We start from the raw sequence: 22,110 nt of genomic DNA, 5'->3' as shown, positions 1-22,110 counted from the left end.
GGGACCAAATATTGTTCTGAAAACTGTGATCCCAGATATATCCTAGAGGAGGGAGAGGCCTGGTGCTGGTATGGCTCTTTTGTACACTGACTCTAGATGTGTGAGCAGGCCCAGGCAGGCTGCATACCCCACATGAGTCATTTCCCTCCTCACAGTCCTCACTGCCCTCTCTCTCCAGAGCATTTCAGTGTGGAAGAGCACTAGATGTGGTGGTACTCCCTGTCCCCTTGGGAGTCTGTCTGAAAGGCTGGCACTTTCAGACTTCCATTTTATTTCCAACCCTCCTCCACTCGCTCCCAAATTACAAGGTAGTTCTTTGTTACAAAACTTGTTTATTTTGATGAAAAATCACAACTCTGTCCTTGTTAGAAGTGGTTTCCAAGCAGAATGGCCAGGTTATCCCTCACCCCTTGCATCTATCCTGGAAGGTAGAAACAAGTAATCGCTGGGAAACCCAAGGGTTGGGTTGATGTCGGAGAAATGCCAGGCAAACATGTGAGAACTAGTTTTGTGGAACTGGAAGTTCTGGAAAAATATCTCTCAGGTGATTCATGGGTTCTTGGAGGAATTTCAACTTATGGTCTATTGTAGGCTTTGGGTTCACAGGCTGGGTGGTGATCATGGTAGCATTGGGATTGCTGGAACCAAAGATATTTTTGAATGTTTTCATGGGAGCGTTCAGCCGAAGTTCAGGTTTGACCCAGTTCATGGCCAAATAGTTCTAGAGAGAACAGGTAACAGTTAGCTTGAAGTAGCAGCCTGATTGCCCTCTCCTGAGTCATCCCAAGAGCAGCCAATACCTTTGTCTGTCCCCATACTTGTCACTCACCGGAGTTGAATAGATGAAGTTGAACAGTACAAGCACAATAACCATGATGATTGAGGTGATAATGATCTTGTAGCGATAGCGTTTCCAGAAAACATGGCAGAAACTTTGAATGGGTGAATGCAGCCATATGGAAAAGCTGTTGATGCGTCTGTCCATGAGCAGAAGAGAGGTCAGAGAGTGGAGGGCAGAGGGAACTTTCAGGTCCAGTCATCCAGGGCAAAGAGCTTTTTTTTTTTTTTTTAAATTTATGCATACAAGATCTAGGGTATAGGCCAGAGGTGTGGGAGGGTGGCAGGGGGTGAGAAGCACAGGCAGGTTGACTGAAATACAGTGCTGAAAGGAGCAGTAAGTGAGACGGGAGAAGTCTGCTGCACCATGTGGGTCAGCTCCCTGGCCGGGGATTGAACTCATGCTGCAGTGGCTGCTGATAGCTTCATAGTGCTGCGCTTAACCCCTTGCACTACCAGGGAGGCTCCAAGAGCTTTCCTTTTATTAAGCAGTTTCTGTTTGCTACCTCCCCTGGCCCCCACCCCAGTCTGCCTTTTTGTTCCTGGGTAAAGCAACACTGATCTGGAGCAGAGGGAACAATTCTCTCTCCCTTCTTGTAGGCTCACCAGACCCCACTCAAACTGCTGGGTCCTCCAGCTCAGCTTTGTGAAGGGGGAGGGGAATTTAATGCCTTTGCCTTACTTGACCCTTACATGGGAGGATGAAGTGTAGGGTATTGGTTGGGTTCTGATTGGCCTCGTCCTGCCGGCTTGATTAAAGCATCCTTCTCTGACAGAATCTCCAGGGTCATCTTCACTTTACCCTACAAGCACCACCAGTGATGGGAGGCCGAGTACAGATAGCAAGAGCAAAAATAGTTTTATGGCCTCTTCCCAGGGCCCAGAAAGGAAAAGGGATTTAGATAAGGCCCCCAGGAATCTGTAGAACCAAGATGTGGCACAGCAGTCCCACCCCTTCTCCGACATGTTCCTACCGACATGCGCCATTTGCCGTTATCGAGGACCTGGCAAGGCCACCAGCCAGTTACAGTCTTCTTTCTGAAGAGGGAGAAGTACTGGTACTGGAGGAACTGGGGCAGGTTGGGCTCAGCGTCCATCATCCTGGTGGAGCACAGTTTGGCGTGCCGAGCTGGGAGGGGCATGTCAGATAAATCCAGCTCCAGGACCCCTGAGCCCAGAAAAACACAGTCAGCGAGAAGGAGCTCCGTGCCCTGTGGCTACAGGCCCCAGGCCAAGACCTCACCTAGGAAGTCATCAGGGGAGAATATGTCATTGTCCCAGACCTGGATGATGAGCCGGGCTGGGAACTTCATCATCCTGGGGTCCAGGCTCCAGACGTAGTCCTAGATGGCAGGAGGGCACGTTAGCAGCCTATCTCCTTTGCGATTTCCCGGGGTCACCTCAGTAGCCCAGCAATGGTGGACTTCCAGAAAGGATTTTCACTTAAGCTCACATGCCAAGTGTTCCAGTGGTGTAGTTTATAGGTCTCCAAAGGAGGAGGGGGAGGGGGACGATACCCCACCCTCAGACCTGACCTTCTGACTCAGCACGCACACACGCTCAGCTGCCAGGTAGTCCAAGGTGAAGATGAACCTCCAGTTGAAGTGGGCTTCCCCCGTCATGCAGCGGTAGTGGATATCTGTCTTCTGCATGTCCTTCTCTAGCCCGAATAACCACCTGGGGCCAAATTCCTTTCACCTGGGATCCGTGTGTGAGATCCCCACCCCCCAACCCCCCTACCCTCAGGTGGAGGCTTTTTGGGAAGGCCACCCAGCAGTCACCAGGCACAGGTAAAGTGGAGAGATGTCACTTCCAGGATCAGGAGGACCCATCAGAATGACAGAACTGGGGAACTCTGAGGCACACTGCTAGAGCCCTGCCTTCTTCCTCACCCTTTGATGTAGATGTCACTCATCCTCTCAGTACTTAAGCTGATGTCACACAGGTCCACATTGGCAGTTTTCCAGATGATACAGCGCAGCTCATACCTGCAGTCATGGTGCTCTGAGGCTTTGCTGGGGAATAGCTCCCAGGCTGCAGCCTTGATGAGGCCAGAATGGCCTAGAAGGCCACCTTCCATGCCCACATCAGTGCTGATGCATTGTGGGAACCCAAGAGAAGAAACCCAGGGTTCCCAGGAAAGGAAGGAGAATGACTGCAGCTTAGCTCTGGAGAGTGCTCGCATGGCACCAAGAAGCCTGCTCTGTCCAGTGCAGTGCTTGGGGGCGGGCGGTCACTTACCTTTTAGGCTTTCTGGGACTGATGTTGACTGGGGGAGCAGGAGGCCCAAGCTTCTTGGGGAAGATGTCCACCCACATTTGTACCTTCCCCTAGAGTGGAGGTGAATTAAGTGTTTGCTGACCTCTGATCTCCACAGGCCTGGGAACCCTGGCTGGGATTCTAAGAAGTGCTGAGGGAGGCTGTGTTCCCAGCACTGAGTGGTGGGGTATACAGGCATCTGTAGGTGGAAAGGACTCCTGGCAGAAAATCAAGCAGATATCCGCCAGCTTCCCCTTTTTTCTTTCTGGCTGGGAGAAGAGTGCAGTGAGGTGGGTGGGGTATGGCAGCTTTGAACCTGACAGCTGTCGTCCTGGGATTGCACTTCGAATGAGCCTGTGGGGTTAATGCCCCTTGCAGGGTCTGCTCGATGACCCGTTTGAGCAGCACTCCAGAATGGGACTGGGGTTTCATTCACTAACTGGCCCAGGGGCCCTAACTTAGGATAAATCAGATCAGATTTCCAAGTCAGTTTATATTGTGTAACTATGTCCTAAAGATACCAAGCTATCCACAGAGCACAGAAGTCAAAAAATGGTGAGAAAAAGTGAAGCAGTGAAAGAATGCCAGTTGCTGTATGTTCTCTCAAGCAATCTGACCCAATATTATTCTTTTATTCTTTTGAAGCTGACTCCACTGAGAAAAGAGATTTAATGAGAATGGTTTTTTAAATGCTCAGCAGCAGACTTTATATCTAGAATGTGGTGTGAGCTTGAAAACTTTGGAGAATGAGATGAGCCATTCTGGTGATTGGAGGGTAGATGATAATTAGGGTGCCTGTGGGGAATTTTTTTCTTGCCCCTCTGTTGGGGGGTTCCTTGCCAGGGAAAGAAAACAGCCTACAATTAAAAGCCAAACCAGAGTTGTAATGTCTGTGCATCTGACCTCAGGTCGCACCTCCCCACGCTTCCTCAGGAGAGACTAGGTAGTGCTGGCGGTGGCTTGGTGCTGCCCACAGCTGATACCTGGGCCTGGGTTTCTGGTAGCTGACTTTCCTGCTCCTGGCGTCCTCTGTTCTAAATGCAGCTTCTTGCCCCATAACACACGCAGCGCATGCTAGTCTGTCCACGTGCATCTGCAAGTGCTTGGCCTGGCCCTCCCCATCCTCGTGGTCTGTGTCCTGATAATGGACGCCCCTGGCTCCTGATCCAGCCCTCCAGGCTCCTACCTGGTCGACACCTGGCTGGCTGTCGCTGTACAGCGTGCGAGTCTCCATGTGCTCAGGCACCAGCCCCTCGGTGTGCAGGAGATGCAGTGCAAGCCGTTCTTTCTTAGGTCCCAAGAAAGGAGCTTTAGGGTCCACGGGCTCTAAATTGGAAAAGATTGAGAGGAAGGGGTCACAAGGTCACGAGTCCTTCCACTGCCCAGGCACTTCCCCTCCCACCCCAGCCTCTGAGCCTAGTCTGCACAGTGATAGGTAGTCTCTGTAAGGGACGAGGGGGTTCAGAGGGGCTTCTGCTGGCCTCAGAGGCCTAAAGCTATGCTTCCTGGCAATGTGTTGACCTTCTCACCAAAGCTTTTCAGTTTGAAGTTTTTCCCATTGTAGAAAACCGAGTCTTCCTCAGGGCTGAACTGAGGGGCAGGCACTGCTTTCCGCTTGGCGTGGTGTTCCAAGAGGACACTTGGGGTTATCTGATCCCGCCACCTGAAAGGCCCTGAACTGGGGGTTTTGAGAGGAAAAGGAAAGAGGCTTGGGTCCTGGAGAACACTTTTCTTTGAGCTGCAGGATGACCAATGGTGAAATCATGAGTGGAGGCAGGTTCGGGCCCTGTTTCCCCAGCCCAGGACGCAGGCACAAGGAAGCAGTGGGCTCTCCCCACCCTCCTCCCCTGCACCCTGGCCCTGTTCCAGTCCACTCTCACATGCAATAGGATTTGGAGAGCCCACAACGAGCTCCAAAGCTGGATAGGAGTCGGTTTTCGAGATCGATGACTGTGGTTCCAATCTTATCATCAGGTGAGAATAGGTCAAAATCATATAACTGGATCTCTAGGTCCTTCTCCAGGGGGATGGTACAGTTCAGTTCAAACATCCTAAGGATAAGGGTGACTCAGAGCCTGGGCCGTGTTACCTACATGTCTCCCTCTGTGGCACCCCAGCCCCATGCACCCATGCTCCACCCCTTTAGAGGGTAATGGTCACTGTGGAGAGCTGAGTCAGGATGGCCCTTGTCTGCCAGTTGCCACCCCCCACTTAATGGCTTAAAATAACTTTTAATAGGCCTCTGACAGGGAGGGTAGAACTAGGCCGCTCATCCATCCAACTTCTATCTGCTGAGCGCCTAGATACCACGCTAGGAAGTTGGAGGCCAGAAGGGCAGGCAAGGCTTTTCCATCCAGACCTTTCTCCTGCATGGTGTGGAGGGGAGAGGAGAGGCGGGATTGGGTGAGTTTGGGGCAGCTCACATGCCAAAGATGGGATCCAAAGTATTGGCCTTGTACTCATCCCGGTTGCCAAGCGTTGTCTGTCCCAGTTTCAGAATCACATAAGGGTCACACTGGAGGTCAGACGTGAGGAAAGACAGGAAATGGAGAGTCTGAGTGGGTCAGGGAGGGTGGGGGCTGGCAGAAACAAACCCCTTGTCCCAGGTATAATCTCTGGGGACTTGGTCATCTGGGTGTCAGCATCTGGAGGGAGTCCCAGACACGGGTTTAGGGCAGAGTGTGGGAGGTGCCTGGTATGGGGGCGCCCAGGGAAGATGAGCCCGTGGCTGGGATTGCATGTTACCAGGCCATTGTAGTCTTGGGGCTGCAGGTTGATTGCTCGGACCACATATACCCGCACCACGCACTGCTGAGGAAAGTCCTCTTTCTCGGGCCAAGTCACGAACTGGCGGGGGGGTATCGGGGACGCTGGGTTCTCAGGAAAGGGGTAGACACGGAAAAGGCCCTATGTATGTTGGGGAGAGAAAGTGTTGCCACCTCAGCTTGGCAGTGCCAACCTTGCTGTGGCCCAACTGGAGGGGGAAGTGTCCCTAGTCCAAGCTCAGGAGAGGTTAGGCTGAGTGTGCGGGACAGAAGGCTGCGGGGAAGACAGGAGATGTGAATTCTTCTGCTTGTATCCATCCTTTCAGGTCTGAACTTGTCTTCTCAGGTGCTCAAGGTGTTGAGAGGGCAGAGAGGACAGAGCTGGGAGTGAGAAGACCCTCCCCCCGCCTGTTAGAGGTGGTCACTCTGAATCCCTCCATAGGTCGGTGTCTGCTTCCTTAATTCCTAAACACTTTTTCAAGCCCCCCTGCCCCACCTCATGGGGAGCACATAAAGCCAGGGTTCTTACTAGAGTCTTCTAGGATACAGGGGCTCAGGAAACAGGCACCCAGTCGGGGACAGACACATACCTTGAACTCCCCCACTGCAGGGCTGTCCACTTTGGGCTGTTCCTGGTAGAGTTTGAAGGTCTGGCAGAAGTCCTGCAGGCCTTGGAAGGCTGGCACAGCCTCCAGCTCACAGTCATACACCTGTGGGAGAGTGTGGGGCCTGGGCTGTGGGGGCAACAGGCCGGGGTTTGACCCGGGAGGACAGCACCTGGGGTGAGGGCATGAAGGGACGACCACTTTCCGTCTGACCCCAGCGTATCTGCCCGTCAGTGGCCGGGGTCAGCAATGGCCTCTGCAGGGTGTGCAGGCGGAGATGCATCCGAAAGTCTGGTGGAGACAGTGGGCAAATGCCCCGTCTGCCCCCAGAGGAGCCAGGGCAAGGCGTGCTGGCCTCTCCTAGCAGGTTGTATTCCATCTCTCTCAGCAGTCCCCCCTCCTAGGGGCTTCCAAACCTTCAGGGTATGGTAGTCTTTGTACTTGTAGATGACGGAATTAGGAGTGTCTCCCGTGGCCCAGAACAGCTTGCTCCACCAGTCTACCTCGTGCTCATACTCATCCTGGCAGGAAAGAGGGGCATTCTGGCCGTCAGAAGAAGGCACGGAGGCTTTCTAGCCAGCATCATGCTGTTCCTCATCCCCCAGCCCCACTTCCCTGGGATGACCAGAATGCCTTGTCCTCACGGCTGAGTCTACATCACCTCATGTTTGCTGGACTTGAACCAGAACTTCCCGTAGAAGTAATCTAGGAGCTGAGAGATGAGCACAGTGAGCGAGGTGAGCGCCAGCTGCCCACGGCCACTCACCACCTGGCTCCTTCACACTGGGAGCTAATTCTTAGTTCGCATTGCCCATAGTTTCAGTCTGAACTCTGGGAGGGCTCAGAAATGTAGAACCTCAAGCCCCTCCCCTCCTCCCAACCAGAACCTGCTTTTGTTCAGGATGCCCATAGGATTCCCATGCATTTGGGTTTGGTAAACACTGCTCTAGAGATATAGTTCAAAACCTTGAACACACACTGGAATCGTAGGGAATGGGGAGTGGGAGGGGTGGGTCAGTACTCGGACCAAAATGCTGATGCCTGGGTCCTCCCCAGCAGCTCTGATACAGCTGGTCAGTGGGCTGGCTGTTAGGAGTCTTTAGACCTTCAGGCAATGCTTTGTTTTTTTAAATATTTCTTTTTACATACAGAACTGGGGTACAGGCCAGAGGTGCAGGGATGGTGAGAGGCTTCACCAGAAACGGAATGGGGAACAGAACAGACAGATCGACAAAGTACACTGTTGAGGGGAGCAGCGGGCAGGTCAGGAGAGGTCCGCCGTGCCATGTGGGTCACCTCCCTGGTCAGCCGAAGCGGCTGGGGCTAGCTTCATAGTGCTGTGCTTTAACCCACTGCATCACCAGGAAAGGCCCAGACCCTCAGGCAATTCTAATGTACACTCTAGGCTGAGAAGCACTGATGTTATCTTATGTGCAAATAGGCCTCATACTGGGTTACAAATATAAGAACTGTATTTAATCTTTGTCCCTCATCAGGGACAAGGTGGTTCCCTCTAAATGGTGTGGGAGAAAAACAGGGCCTCAAGCACTTTACTCACCGGGGGGCACTTTTTCGAAGTCAGCACTGTGTGGAGAAAGCACTCGTGAATCTCAAGAGGGGAGCAGAGTGGGGAAGAGGGATACCAACCCCACAGGGCACCAGGGCTGACTTGTGGGGGAAGCCTGGGCAAGGGCAAAGAGAAAGGCCATACTTGGAAGCCGTTGGGATACATAGTTCGCAGCCCAGGGGTCACAGAAGTAGGGCTGTAGAGAGTCGATGTTGGCTTGACCCACCACGGTCCGTTGCCCAAAGTCCTGGACATCCACCACCTTCAAGATGAGGGGCAGCACGTAGGTCTCCTCCACAGGCATGAACTGCAGCCCGAAGGAGAGACGGAGTGAGGCCTCCCAGGGTGGAGGGCTGCCCAGCCCTGGCCTGAGGGCTGCTTACCAGTGTGAGGAAGAGGACTGACTCCTTGAAGTTGGGGTTCGCCTGGAAGTCCCTGATGGGTTCCGTCTGCAGGGACTCTTCCCAGCATTCCACCAGGAGCTGGGGGGAGCGCACCTTCTTCATGTTCCGCAGACCCCAGACCAGGAGCTGCCGGAACAGAGGAGGAGGGGGAGAGGGGCAGGCGGTGCCTCTGTCGTGGGATCCCAGCCAGGAAGAGGGGCTGTCCCGGGAGGGGACAGGCGCTGCTCAGAGCACGTGGTCAGGTGAAGCCAGGCTGAAGGCTCACCCAGGTCACTTGTCCTGTGGGGCATCTGTGCTGGTCAAGGCTGCGGTGCCCCCTCCATGCGGTGCCCTCGGGAGTCTTTCACTGACCTCCAGTGTCCCCTGGGTATTTCCCTTTGTGCAGGCTGCCTTACCAGGCTGCTAACTTGTATCTCAGAGGACTCCGTGGCCATTTAGGAACCCTGCACCCTGGATCTCACAACTGACAGGCACTGGATAGCCCTCAAGACTCCTCAGGGCACCAGCCAGGCTGCCTGATCTTACCAGCCGCGGGAGAGCCTGACCACCATTTACTCTTTACCAGACTGGTGGCAACACACAGAGGTTCCAGCACGGAACCTGCTGCTACTCTCCAGAGGTGAGAGACATCAGGATCACCATCTGGGATTCAGGCGGGGCTGGGCCCTTCTGGCCGTACCACTCAGTCCCCGCGTCACTGAGGAGCATGTATGTGCTTCTCAGAGCCTCGATCTTCTCTGGAAAGTAGTTCCTACTCATAGCACAGGGGCAGCTTGCAGAGATCTGCATTAAAATAACTGCAACTGGGCCCTCCCTGGTGGCACAGCGGGTTAAAGCACAGCGCTAAGAAGCGTAAGCCAATTCCTCATGAATGCCATCCCCGCCTGCCCCGGAGGAGAGGAGATCCACATGGCGTGGCAGACCTCTCCTGACCCTCCCGCTGCTCCCCTCAGCATTGTACTTTGTCGATCTGCCTGTTCTGCTCCCCACTCTGTTCCTGGTGAATCCTCTCACCCTCCGCATCTCTGGCCTGTACCCCAGTTCTGTATGAATAAATAAATAAATCTTTAAAAAATAATAATAATAACTGCAACTGTGGTCTCTCCCTGATGGCGCAGTGGGTTAAAGCACCACACTATGAAGCTCTCAGGAGCCACTGGAGTGCAAGTTCAGGCCCCAGCCAGGGAGCTGATCCACGTGGTGCAGCAGCCCTCTCCTGTCTCACCCGCTGCTCCCCTCAGCAGTGTGTTTCAGTACATCTGCCTGTTCTACTCCCCACTCTGTCTCTGGTGAATCCTCTCACCCCCGCACCTCTGGCCTGTTCCCCAATTCTCTAAGTATAAATAAATAAATCTTTAAAAAAAATAATAGTTTTCAACTGTTCAGAGCTCCTGGTCTTCATTCGTCTCCTCTCCCCCTCCATCATCTCTCTCTCTGGGGTCCAAGCTTTGCACTGCGGGTCCTGAAGGCCCAATAGGGTCAGCAGAGAGCTCACAGCCGGCTGCTCTGGGGGACGCCTGCGCCCTGCCCTCCCCCCCCCATGCCCGTCACAGCATTACCTCGATGGCAATTTTCCTTAGGGTGGGCTGCATGCTCTTGGGGAGTGCGTAGAATCCATTCTTCCAAGGAACACTAATGATGGGCGACTTGGCTCTGAGACTCTTAACACATGAGGGGAGAGAGCAGGGAATCTGAGTCTCTTTGGGCTGGTGCTCCTGCCCTTGCCCCCAACTCAAGCAGTTCTGACTCAGGAGAGCTCAACTCAGGAGGCTCCAGAGTCCCAGGGGCAGAAGTTGGCAGGGGCGTTGGGGGGGACCATGGGTAGACCTGGGCCACCACCCCAGCGTTCTGTTCCTAGGTCCCGGCCCTTCCCTAGGAGGTGGTACTGGGGATGGAGCCTGTGGCAGGGAGTGGGGGGGGTGTTGGGGAGCACTTCCCGGTCCTCCAGTACCTCCGTCTCCAGGATCAGCTCACAGGATGCCAAGATCTCCCCTTCTTCATCTCCCAACTCTCTCGTAAGTGGATGCCATCTCATGGGTGGCAGCGTCCGCTTTTGGACATCCAGCCAAACCTCCGGGGGCCACATGCTCCGTCCCCATAAGCTCTCCTTGCCCTGGAGTAAAGTGGACGTTCACGTAACGTGACGGGAGCCAGGTCTGACTCTGACGCTCCGGGATTCTGACCCTTCCAGGCTGCGCTGGCATTGAGTCAGGCTCCCCGGAGCGCTTGCCGCGTGTTCTCTAAAGTGAAGACCCCTCCGCAGCCCTGTCCAGCCTGCTCCACCTTACCCAGTAGTCTCGCTGCCACAGCTCCAGCACCACAAGTGGGGGGCTCTCTTTGATGTCCTGGGGATTCTCATAGAGGAGGAGATGCTGAAAGATGAGTGTCTGGTCCCACGTTGGAGCTGCAGAGCTCCTCAGGGTTTGAGTGCACTGGCTGTGGTGCAGGAAGACCACCCGTATGAAGGGTCCTGGGAAGTGAGAGAGAGGAGGGGTGGCCACCGAGCTGTCCGGTGAGGCTCCTCTCGCGACTGCCGCCACTGGACCAGGTACGCGGGGCAAGCGGCCACTGCTCCCGCGGCCACCCAGAAGGCGACCTCCGCGTCACCAGAGAGCAAACAGCACATGAACAGAGGCCAGAGACCATTTGCTTCGTCCGCATCTGCGTCTCACGACCCACTGTGGCTGAGCCTGGATTGCAAGAGGCACCTCGGGGAGAATTTCGGGGGTGCTGCCTCCATTACATTAGTGAGCAACTTTCTCACTGGAGATCATCCAGTGGCCTTCCGGCGTTGTGGGTGCTGATGCCTGACAGACTGCACCCCCAGCAGACACCACTGCCTGGCTCGGCCCCTCCTCTAGCTCCCTGGCTCCCCGCTAGCATCCCCACTAACCAAGGAACAGCCGGGACAGGGCGGGAGCCTGTGACTCACCTGAAACCTGTGGGTTCCCCCGGGGAGTCCTGGGCCGCCCCAGGACCAAGCGCTGTTTCTGTCCCCGCGGGGCCAGGTATTGCCACCCCTCTTCCCACCCCTCGTCCTCAGTTCAACACAAAGGACGCAAACCTCCCACGCCAGTCACCCTCTCCTCCCTTGCCTTGGCATCTCACCAGTCCTCTGCCTGGTGAACTCCTCCCTTTGAAGCTCAGCTCAGTGGGACCCCTCCAAGGGGTCAGACTCCCCAGTTCCCCTTTCTAGATTCCACAGCTTTGGGAACACATTTAAAGATTCTTGCCTTGCTACTCCATACTCTCGTGTCTTTCCCGGAAACCCTGGTCATGAGCTAAGGGTGGGGGACCTTGGTTACCCCCTTCCTTGCCACACTTTGACACCGCCGGAGTGTTCGCTGCCTACCCTGGAACGCCTGGATCTGGGTGGACGTCAGGTTCCGGGCCTGGTAGATGTAGCAGAAAAGCTGGTAGTAGTGGGGCTCTGGTAAGAGAGTGGCGGCTCAGCACCTGCCTCCAGGAGCCCCGCCGGCCCTCCCATGCCCTGGCCTCCGACGCTGGCCTCTGGGGTACCACGCCCACTCAGTTGAAGACACTCACTGTTGAAGACGCAGTAGATGAAGGGCAGGCTGGGTGCGTGGCTGGTCTCCAGGAAAGACCTCAAGGAGTCCATGAACGATCTAGAGATACTGCGATGTAGCATCTTGCTCTTTTCCATCTGAGCCTGATGTTCCATCTCTAAACTGTGTGCCTAGGACAGTCTCTTTTCAGGTGTCTGGGCATTTTTCCTGTCTCTCAGCCCAGGCCCTTCACCCTTTCTATCCTCCAAAGCCCAAGAATGCCAGTCTGAGGCCGGAAGCCCCCACCGCTCACAGACCCAAGCTGGGGTAGCTCTGGCTGGTGGTCCAGACCCTGGCTCTCCCGGAGATGGGGCAATGGGGGTGGGGGGGGGAGACTTCCAGGCCACTGAGGTTTTACCAAGGATCCCTCCAGGAGGAATATGGGCGCAATGCCCTTCTCCTTGTCGGGGGCCAGTCTGCGGTGCCAGCAGCGGCGGCGAAACTGACTTTGAGGCTGAGGGTTCAGGTGGAACTTGGAGCCAAAGGTGCCATACTCCCAGCCCTCCTCTGCCAGGCTGGGGTGGTGCTGCAGGGAGGGTACAGAGTCACCCTCCCGAGGTGGACCCTGTCTGCAGTCCCGGCTAGCTCCCCGCCCAGCGGCCCCTCACCAGCTGCAGAAAGGAGAGGGTCTCCTGCTCAAAGCTCAGATTTCCACGGTCCCTGAAGCGCACCCGCGCCCAGCGCCGCCGGCGATATGAGTAGTAGGTCTTCTCCACCGAGTTCCACACCCGGGGGAGCCCCGAGGGTGGGATCCCCACTCCATACTCCCAGCCTGCAGGGGTAGGACCATGCTTCTGGGTGCTCAGTTGCCCACAGGCTGGGAGGCTTAGATAAGCCTGAGGGGTGGGTGCAGAAGGGCAGGCTAACGTGGCCGGACCCCCAGGTCCAGGCCTCTCTGACCCTGAGGTGTGGAAAGGAGCTTGTGGTCACACTGTGCCACCTGGATGAACTGGGCCCACTGCCCGCCTTACAAAAGAAGAAGTTGAGGTTCAGGGAGACACTGTGAGTCGCACAGCCCCAAAGCGGCAGAGTCCTGTGTCGAGTCCAGGCCCGCAGACCTCCAGCCTGCTGCTGCTTCCCTGGGGCCGCCTAGGATAGACCCAGCTCCACCACCAGCTCTGCCTGCATTCGAGTGCTCAGGAGGCCTGCACAGCCTACCTGGCTCAAGACTGATGCCCGCATCTTCGGAAAGGGCACAGCCCCTGCTATGGAGGCTGGGGGCCCCCAGGAATTCAGACTCATCCCGTCTGGAGTGTGACTGCTCTGAGGCTGTGGGAAGTGTGAGCACTGGCAGCGGGGGCCCCTGCCCTCAGCCTGTAACCGGAGCACTGACCCTCACTGTCCACTGCGTGGTTCAGCTCCACAGCCCAGTTCTTCTTCACATGCCAGCCTTGGGGGCACTTCATGTTCTCCCGGGCTTCTACAGGCTGTCCATTCTGTGGGTGGACAGGGCAGGCCAAGCGGCGTCTGAGCCAGGAGGCCACCTTCACTCACTCTTCACATGTCCACTCACCTGCCAAGGCTTCACTGCCCTCCCATCCCTGGGAGCAGACACATTCGCTCCATCTGAGGCCACCAGCATACACACTTGAGATTGTCTTTGCAAACTGCACATAGGAAATAATCATACTCATAGCTACAGCTGTCTGACTAAGCCCAGGCCGCCGTCTCCTGGGTGCCAGGGGTTGATACCACGTTTGACCACTCAGACCTGAACTGTCCAATGCGGCCTCCTGGGGCCATTTAGATTTCAATTCATGGCCCTCCCTGGTGGCGCAGCGGGTTAAAGCACAGCACTGAGAATCTAAAGCCGCTTCTGCATGAGTTCGATTCCCGCCTGCCCCGGAGGTGACCACATGGTATGGCAGACTCTCCTGACACACCCGCTGCTCCCCTCAGCAGTGTACTTCGTCGATCTGCCTGTTCTGCTCCCCACTCTGTCTCTGGTGAAGCCTCTCACCGCCCCTGAGCCTCTGGCCTGTACCCCAGTTCTGTATGCACAAATAAATAAATCTTTAAAAAAAATAGATTTCAATTCATTAAACAGAAATAAAAGTCAAAGTTTGCTTCTCACTTTCTCAGGAGCCACACTTCAAATACTTGAAAGCCACACGTGGACAGTACAGATAGAGACATCACAGAAAGTTCTATTGGGTAGTACCGGTCCCAGGCAGATTCTTTCCTTCCGGGTAAGCTCTATCGGGGAAGAGCCTGGGAAGGAATCTCCCACTTGTTGCTTCTTACAGTCTTATTCACGGTATCCCTCCCCATCATCTTGGAATACAAACCCCGACTTGTGCTCACCTGGTGTGTGCATGTGGGGGGCAGCCGGGCTCAGATGGTCACCCCTATTCCAGAGCACTTTGCACTTGGACAGCCCAGCTTCACTGCTCCAGGCCCTGTACCCCGGCCTCCTTGGAGCTGTCCGGCCTTGCCTCCCCTCCCAGGGCCCCCCCATTGGTTCGGCCCTTGCTCACCAAATCAGTGTTGGGGATGGCCGCCGACACCCAGGCCCCGGTGATGTCTCGGTGCTGGTTCTCGTACACCTCCTCTACCACCTGGCTCTTGTTGATGTCTACATCCAGGAGGAGTCTGGGGGCAGCAACACCCCAAGTTCCTAGCACATCTCCCTGGATTTACTGGCCCCGGGGTTCTCCTCTGCTGGCTGACCACTCTTTACCTGGAAGCCCCATTGCTCTGGGCAAGGCTGGGCCATGGGACCTTAACACTCAGGCCCTCTGCCTTGTGCCCCCCAAGTCTTGGGACCAGTGGCCATGTGCCTGCCCCTCTGTACTGGGAGTAGCCCCGAGAGGGCTACTCCCAGTGCTGCATGTCTGGAGCACAAGGCTCCAGGCCCCGTACCCAGCCTTACCTCCTCTGAGGCTCCACTGTCCACTTCCCCTGCCAGTGCCATCCATGGGGTTCCTTGAAGTCCTCCTTGGGGAGGGCCTTGCGCCCCATGGCATCCGAGAAGTTGGGGCAGTGATGCAGCCCCTGCTGCCCCCACTGGTCTTTGTACTTGGCCTCATTTTCGTACTGGGCAAGGGGAGACCGTCAGTGCCTGCTACCCAGGGCCCCCACCTCTGGGCTGTAAGCACCTTCTAGAAATGTCAATCTTGGGCAAATAAGGGGCATATGACTCTTGCCAATAGCTTGTTTTATCACTTATCAGGGACAGGCCTGCCTGAGGCTGTCTCTACCCTATCTAGGTGTCCCCAAAAATGCTTAGATCACATCCCTTCCCCCCACTGTTATTCAGCACAGACTGCATTCATCAAGTGCTTACTCTGGGCCAGTCCATGCTTGAAGCTCCCACCTCACTCATGAGGAGACTGAGCTCAGAGGTCTGCTCGACCCCAGATTGCTTAGCCAGTGAGGGTCAGTGTCGGTGAACACCTATATTGGGGCCCAGTGTCCCGAGATGTGACTCATCCACTCTGTGGTCGGGGACCCAGTCCTGTCTCATGCTGGCCCTGGGCCACTTCCCCGCCACTCCACTCCCTGCTCCCTGTACCCCTCCCACGTCCCCATCCCATCCCACAGTCACCAACTCCTATGGAAGGGCTGCCGGCATAGTATGATATTCCTGGCCGTAACATGCATCTTAGGAATCGTAGAAATATGCCTGATTCAGTAAACTAAACAGCTTGAAACTCAAAACTGTCTTTCCTTCTGCTGCCAAGAGTCTTCTCCTGCAGTGTCCTCCCCAGGGAGAAAGCGCCCTCCTGTTTCCTCTGACTCTAGAGTAGTGTGTGGCTAGCTGCTCACACCCACACCCTGTGCCCCACCCTGGGTTTATGATTCTGTGGGCGATGCCTCATCTCCGTTTTCTCTGACATTTCAGGCCTTCTCTTCCCCAACCACCAGTCTGGCCCAAAGGACCCCGCTGGGGTCTGCAGCGTCCCAGGCTGCCATGTTGGTGATAGGAGAGGCCCTGCACGTTGAAGCTGTGTTCGCTTCACATGCCCTGGGCCAACTGAGAGAAATTCCCAGAAACTCCAGGGAGCCACTTGGCTGCCCCCTCTGTGAGCACCCACCAGCACCCCAGCTGCTGTCTGAGTTGCTTTGGTCCCATGATCACCCTGTCCCACCCCTCTCTCAGCCCTCGGGTCCGGCCGCCTCGCTCACCGTCTCCGCGTACACCACCACCTCGCCCTTGCGGAGCAGCTGCAGGCCCTTGCTGTCCACCACGTTGCCCAGCCACATGCAGACTCGGAGGTGGGCCGGGAGCACGTCCTTCTGTCCTTCACCCTCTGGGTACTGAGCCAGAGGCAGGTCAACCCCACAGGGGCGGAGCCCCTCGGGGGGAGGGGTGCGAGTGAGCGAGGGCACACCCATCTGCCCCCTCACCCCGGGACCCAAGAACAGGGACATCAGCGAGCTGGGGTCTGGAGCTAAAAAAGTGAATGATGCAGATTTCTTGCCTGGCAGAGTGGGAGAGGACATGCAAAGGGTTAGCCTTTGGGTCCACACACATGAGAGAGGCCGGGGCGGGGGAGGGGGACAAGCAGGGAGGGAGGTCTCCACAGAGGAGTGGTGACAAGGGAAGGGTGTTGGTGACAGCAGTGCTGGTGGTCATCGCAGCACGCTTTCTGTGCCAGCCCCCGCTCCAAGTGCCGAATGAGCAGCGTCTGTGTCGATGCACACAAACCACAAGGGTGGGCGCTATTACCCCCCAGGACATTTTGAGAGGAGCAGACTGTGGTCTGGATATAGGCAGGAGCTGGCCAGAGTCCACCCAAGCCAGTGAGTGGTAGAAGCGAATTTGGGCCTCGGCGAGTCTTGCAGGACGAGGGCTCAGATATGCATGGACAGGGCTTCCAATACAGTATCGGGGAAGGCACAGGTTTGGGGTAAGTTGGGGGAGCCCAGAATGACCGCAACTGAGGCTTTTAAAGGAGGCAGCGGGGGACCAGGGAGCCTGTAAGAGGAGCAAAGCAGTGAGTGTCCTCCGCTGCCTGCAGTGACAAGAGGGGTCAGCTAGCTTTGGGGGTCACTTGGGAGTCAGCTAGCTTTGTTTGCAGCCTGCATCCGATCTGCCGGGCTGGTGCACAATCCTCATAGGCGTGAAATACTTGGGATTTCACTCCACTGTGGCTATAGGAGAGATGACAAGGGACTGGGCCAGATGAGGCATGAGGACGAAAGAGGAGATGGACTTGAGGAACACTTACGAGGGGCATCACTGGCATCAGCCACGTGCTCGTGGTCACAGACCCCTGCTTTTACTCACACCTCTTTAAACTCCACTTTACCTGGCAAAGGACCCAAGGGAGGACCTGGGAAGTCCTTGGGGAGGCTCATGGAGGTTTTTCCAAGAGTTCAGGGGTTCTCCTTTGCGGTGTCTCTGCGCCCTCGCCCCGCCCCGGCCCCCCTCCCCCCACCGAGGACTGGGTGAGCTGAAGACCCACTGTTTTCCCACCTGCAGGAGAAGGGTCTGTGTCTTCCCACAGAATCTTCCAGAGTAAAGGGTCCCCGCTGGGGAGAACAGGATGCTGTGGGCGGGCACCTGTGCGTAAGCCACCCGCTGTTCTTTGGCCATCAGCCAGATCATCACGTCCGGGATGTTCACCTGAGGCTGCCGAGGCAGGGGAGCTTCAGGCATGCAGGGCTGGCTCCGAGGCCTGCCCCCACCAGCATGCCCATGCCCACCTCGGGGAGCACAGCATTGAGGCGGTACAACCAGCCCTCCACCGTGGATATCATGTTCCTGGGCTTGGCTTCTTTGGCACTTTGAGCCAGTTCCTGCAGGAGGAGGCTGCGTAGCTGCCACCTCTTCTTGTCCAGCTCAGTGGCTTTGGGCTGATGGGTCATGCAGGGCAGAGGGCGCCTGTGGCAGGAGCAGGGAGGAGAGAGGCTGGGACTTGGCCCCATCTCTCGCCAGCCACCTGCTTGGGTCAGAGCCCTTCCTAGCCTCAGATTCTGCCCTACCCTCTGATGTGCTGATGCGGGTGTCCTTCCCAGCCCTCCTCGGGAGCCCTGCTCACTGCCAGCCTTGCCCATCTGTTCTCATCCATCCCCTCCCATCTTCCCAGACCTGCCACATGCCAGGCCTGTAGCATGTCGGTCCAAAGCTGTAGCATGTTCCTTCCGAGGCCACCTCTGGAAGAGGGTGTGAGCCAATAGCCAGCCAGCTCTTGGGGAGTTGGGGTGGGGATTCCAGAAGGGTATGGGGCTAGGAGAGGCCTTAGGATGAGTCTGAACAGGCAGCACCCGCAGGGCTTGTCTGGGTAACAGAGAGGCGGGACTTGGCAGGAATGTCAGGTTGAGTGTGGGGACAGCAGAGAAAATGCTGGCAGTGGGGGAGGTGGGGCCTGAATGGGAGAGGAGGCGCCACTCTGAGTTTCAAGCATGGAGAGGATTTGGGCAAAGCCTGTATTTCCTGAGGAGGTGGAGTGAGGGGAAAGGTGGCGGTGGCAGAGGGAGGTTGCTTTGAAGGGTGCTGGTCTAGGTCCCCTTGTCGCCTCTGACCTAGCTCAGCCCGAGCCAGGAGCCTCCCCACGCCTACTTGCAGTCCTCCGCCAGCTCCTTCAGTAGCTTTTTCCACTGAGGGAGCAGCGCTGGGTCCATGGGGTTCCTCATGGATTTCAGGGTGTCCAGATTGGCTTTCTGTGCAACAAGAAAGAAGGGGCAAATGAGCATGGGGCTCACCTGTAGTGGGGTACAGGACGGATTGGCCCAAGACGCTTTCAGTCAGCACACGGGGAACGTCGAGGGGTGACCCGGGGATGCTGGTCCAAAGCTGCAGATGTTCCTTCAAGGTTAGGACCCCCACACGCCCTCCCGCTGCCCCATGGAAGAATGGGTGATGGGGGGAGCCGGGATGGTCTGGGTCATGAAGTTGTACAGTCCTGACACCAGGCTTTCTTCCGGTGGGCACAGGGAAGTCACGTTTGAGGTTCTCCTGCCCAAAACTGTTCAGTTGGTCTCCCTTCTTGATAGACACCTAACACCTTTTATGATCTGACCCTTCCCAGCTTCTCCCTATCACTCCCACACTCCCCTCCCCCACCCCCAAACTTGGCTTTCATATTGTCCCTTCTCTGTTGGCCACTTGGCCTCCAGCAAACTCCTCACTTCTCAAGACTCTGCTCAAATGTCACTCCCTTTGCAAGGACCTCCTCTGCTTCTCTTCTCTCCACCTCCCCTCCTCCACCCCCAGGCTCTGCTCCTAAAGCTCGGGTAGATCTCTCAGCCCCAGCTGCCTATATAGCTACCGGTTAGTGGGGTGAGGACAGGGGCAGCTTCCTGTCTTCAGTGCCTGCTGCTAACACTTCCACCTCACTGTGGAGGAACATGCGCGAGCCAGCTGAGGGTCCAGCTTCCAGGCAGACTCACTTCCCTTCTGCCAATGGTCCTGCCCTCCCCTGCAGCCTCCTGCGCTCACCAGGCGGTCCCGAGTGATGTGGAGGAGGTTGAGGCAGTTCATGCGGAAGTTGACATCCTCCCAGAAGGAGGTCACGGCCACAACAGGCTTGGTGTTGTACCACGGCACGTAATGGTAGAAGTTCCCTGAGACATGGACACACGCTGTGTGAGGGTGTCTGAGGGGCTCTCGGAGGTCTCCCCTCACTGTCTCCTCTCACAGACCTTCTTCCTGAGCTACTTCATTCCTGATGAGGCGACCTGCTCTTAGTCCTGACTGAACCCCTTACCCACGAAGTCACACTGAGGAGGTGTGTATTCAATAAACACAGCAATCTTATCGTGCCTTTTTTGTGTTCAGTGTGCCACCGAGGTTGTACAGGGCCTTTCCAGATCTCCAGTTTGTACAAGTGGGAAGTCCAGGCTGGTGATGGGCAGCAGTTTGCCAGAGGTCAGACGGGCAAGCAATTGCAAGGCAGGTATCTCCAGAGCCCCATGCCCCTAACCTCAGGGGAGATGCCAAGACAAGGGGCATACCTGAAGTAAGGTGTTGATTCTGGGTGGTCTGTGAGGTAGGAGAAGGGTCAGCCCTGAGTTCAGTGGGGAGGTCTGGTTGGGGTGGGCGGACATCTCACTTCAAGGGCCTGCAGGGTGGAGGAGAGAGCCTGGGGGCAATTTGGCAGGGTGGGTTCTCTGGCAATGTTCTTTACAGAAGTGAGAGGGATGGGTAAAGCTGGATGAAAAACAAGTGATTCTTTTTCTGAAAGTATGGCTGAGTTAGCAAAAAAGGAAGAAATCCACAGAAGCCAAAAATAATGCAGAAACCCTGTGAGGCAAGCAAAGCAAAGCTGACCTCTGTCCTCTGAGTTTCCAGCAAATCTTAGTGAGCTTACACTTTTCTTTGGCAACCGCCTGGGCACAGGAGGCAGGAGAGAAAGGCTAGCGTTGCCAAGGGTGGGTGGTCTAACAGGAGAGCCCATGGCTTATGAATTCAGGTCCTGTGAAGACATATGGAAGTCCTAACCCCCTGCTTCAGAATATGACTAGTTGGATCAGGATTGTTGTAGATGTCATGAGTTAGGATGCAGTCACATTGGAGTTGGTCAGGCCCTTAACCCCTTCTGAATGGTGTCCTTCCAAGAAGAAAGACCATGGCCATGTGAGACAGAGAAATGAGAAAATCACGTGCAGATGTAGGCAAAGATTGGAGTGGTACAGCTACAAGCCAGGGAAGCCCCAACTTGCCAGCTGCTCTAAAGGCTGGGAGAGACCTGGAATATTCTCCCCCAGATCTCTCAGATGGAATCAACCCTACTAACATTATGGCAAACTTCCGGCCTCCAGAACCATGAGTGAATACATTTCTGTTGCTGTAAGCCATCCAGTCAGTGGTACTTTGTTATGGCAACTCTAGGAAACTGGCGATGCACCAAGCAAAGCTGGTACTCCAAAACCCAAACTCTACCAGTGAGAAATAATCATTAACACAGAGAAAGACAGTGAGGAAATTTGCCCATCTGGGGAGAGGACAGGCTACATTGAAAATCTGTAGCCACAAATGGGTCCTCACACAGATGGCATTCTGCATTCATGCCACTTGGGTGGTCTGGAGAAAAATTAAAGTGATCTCTGGTTGGCAGTGCCCTAGATAACTGGAGGAAGCAAAGACAAATCCTCTGGATCATAGAACTTTAGTCAAATCCCAGAGGTAAATTTCCAAGAAAATGAGTGATTTTGAGCCAATACACCTACTCCCTACCCCAGCAATTCCACTCCTAAGTAAAGGCCCCCCTGAAAGGCTTATCAACATTATTAAAAGACATGTAGAACTGCGTCTACCAGGTGGCACAGAGGCTAAAGGCTCAGTGCAGTCAAGCTATCGCCGCCAGCCATTGTGGCCTGAGTTTGTTTCCCTGCCAGAGAGCTGACCCACATGCAGCAGACCTCTCCTGTCTCACCTGTTGCTCCCCTCAGCCTGTTCTGCTCCCTACTCTGTGTCTGGTGAATCCTCTCACTCCCCACACCTCTGGCCTATACCCCAGTTCTTCAGTGCATGAATGAATCTTTTAAAAAAAATTTAAAAAAGTAGAGGCCCTCCCTGGTGGCACAACAGGTTAAAACAGTGGCACTATCTTCAGCCACTGCAGCACAAGTTCGATCCCCAGCCAGGGAGCTGACCCACATGGAGTGGCAGACCTCTCCTGACCCGCCCACTGCTTCCCTCAGCAATGGATTTCAGTCAACCTGCCTTTGTTATTTCCACTCTGTCTCTGGTGAATCCTCTCACACCTCTGGCCTATACCCCCATTCTTGTATGCATAAATAAACAAATATTTTTTAAAAGAATTTAAAAAGTAGCGAGGACCAAAAAGACATAAAAAATAGATGAAATGCAGTATACCAAATGTTGGGAAATGCTATGGAGAAAAACAAAGCAGGGAGGAAGGGCAGGTCAAGATTTTAAAAAATGGAATGGTATCTCCAGATGTCTCTTAGAAGATTAAGAAGAAGTTATGCAGAATACAGCCCAGAGATGAAAACTACAGAAAATAAATTTTTAAATATGAAGACCAGAGTGAGAAGTTCTACAGAGGATAATGGGAATTCAAGGAAATATAAAAGATAAAAGAGGAGGTAATTTTCAAAGAGAAAATATCTTAGAACTTTCTAGAATTGTTGGAAGACACAATTCAGATCGTGGCACTCAGTGAGCCATTAGAATGATAAATGAGCAGAGATCCA

At 55.2% G+C, this 22,110-nt stretch overlaps 1 protein-coding gene across 1 annotated transcript in view; it reads right to left on the bottom strand.

Annotated features, from left to right (window-relative positions):
- Window positions 1–350: 350 nt before the first annotated feature.
- The window catches only part of FER1L5 (fer-1-like family member 5), a 47,563-nt gene continuing 25,803 nt past the window's right edge, over window positions 351–22,110 (bottom strand). The window contains 34 exon segments of the mRNA XM_012727336.1: window positions 351–721; window positions 830–977; window positions 1,531–1,640; window positions 1,812–2,005; window positions 2,081–2,180; window positions 2,373–2,514; window positions 2,730–2,825; window positions 3,079–3,167; window positions 4,283–4,422; window positions 4,626–4,774; window positions 4,977–5,147; window positions 5,520–5,611; window positions 5,842–6,003; window positions 6,452–6,571; window positions 6,883–6,987; window positions 7,128–7,178; window positions 8,025–8,174; window positions 8,176–8,340; window positions 8,417–8,563; window positions 9,997–10,083; window positions 10,371–10,550; window positions 10,726–10,907; window positions 11,790–11,867; window positions 11,984–12,134; window positions 12,362–12,529; window positions 12,612–12,775; window positions 13,337–13,439; window positions 14,481–14,595; window positions 14,876–15,039; window positions 16,132–16,263; window positions 17,426–17,581; window positions 17,656–17,833; window positions 18,512–18,612; window positions 19,391–19,515. Of these exon segments, the coding sequence (XP_012582790.1) occupies window positions 503–721; window positions 830–977; window positions 1,531–1,640; window positions 1,812–2,005; window positions 2,081–2,180; window positions 2,373–2,514; window positions 2,730–2,825; window positions 3,079–3,167; window positions 4,283–4,422; window positions 4,626–4,774; window positions 4,977–5,147; window positions 5,520–5,611; window positions 5,842–6,003; window positions 6,452–6,571; window positions 6,883–6,987; window positions 7,128–7,178; window positions 8,025–8,174; window positions 8,176–8,340; window positions 8,417–8,563; window positions 9,997–10,083; window positions 10,371–10,550; window positions 10,726–10,907; window positions 11,790–11,867; window positions 11,984–12,134; window positions 12,362–12,529; window positions 12,612–12,775; window positions 13,337–13,439; window positions 14,481–14,595; window positions 14,876–15,039; window positions 16,132–16,263; window positions 17,426–17,581; window positions 17,656–17,833; window positions 18,512–18,612; window positions 19,391–19,515 (4,634 nt within the window). The 3' untranslated portion in view covers window positions 351–502.

The sequence above is a fragment of the Condylura cristata genome, unplaced genomic scaffold (genome assembly GCF_000260355.1).
Source record: "Condylura cristata isolate star-nosed mole 26May11 unplaced genomic scaffold, ConCri1.0 scaffold00020, whole genome shotgun sequence".
NCBI classification, from domain to species: Eukaryota; Metazoa; Chordata; class Mammalia; order Eulipotyphla; family Talpidae; genus Condylura; species Condylura cristata.
The sequence above is the reverse complement of the archived record's forward strand: the minus strand, read 5'-3'. Positions and strand labels throughout refer to the sequence as shown.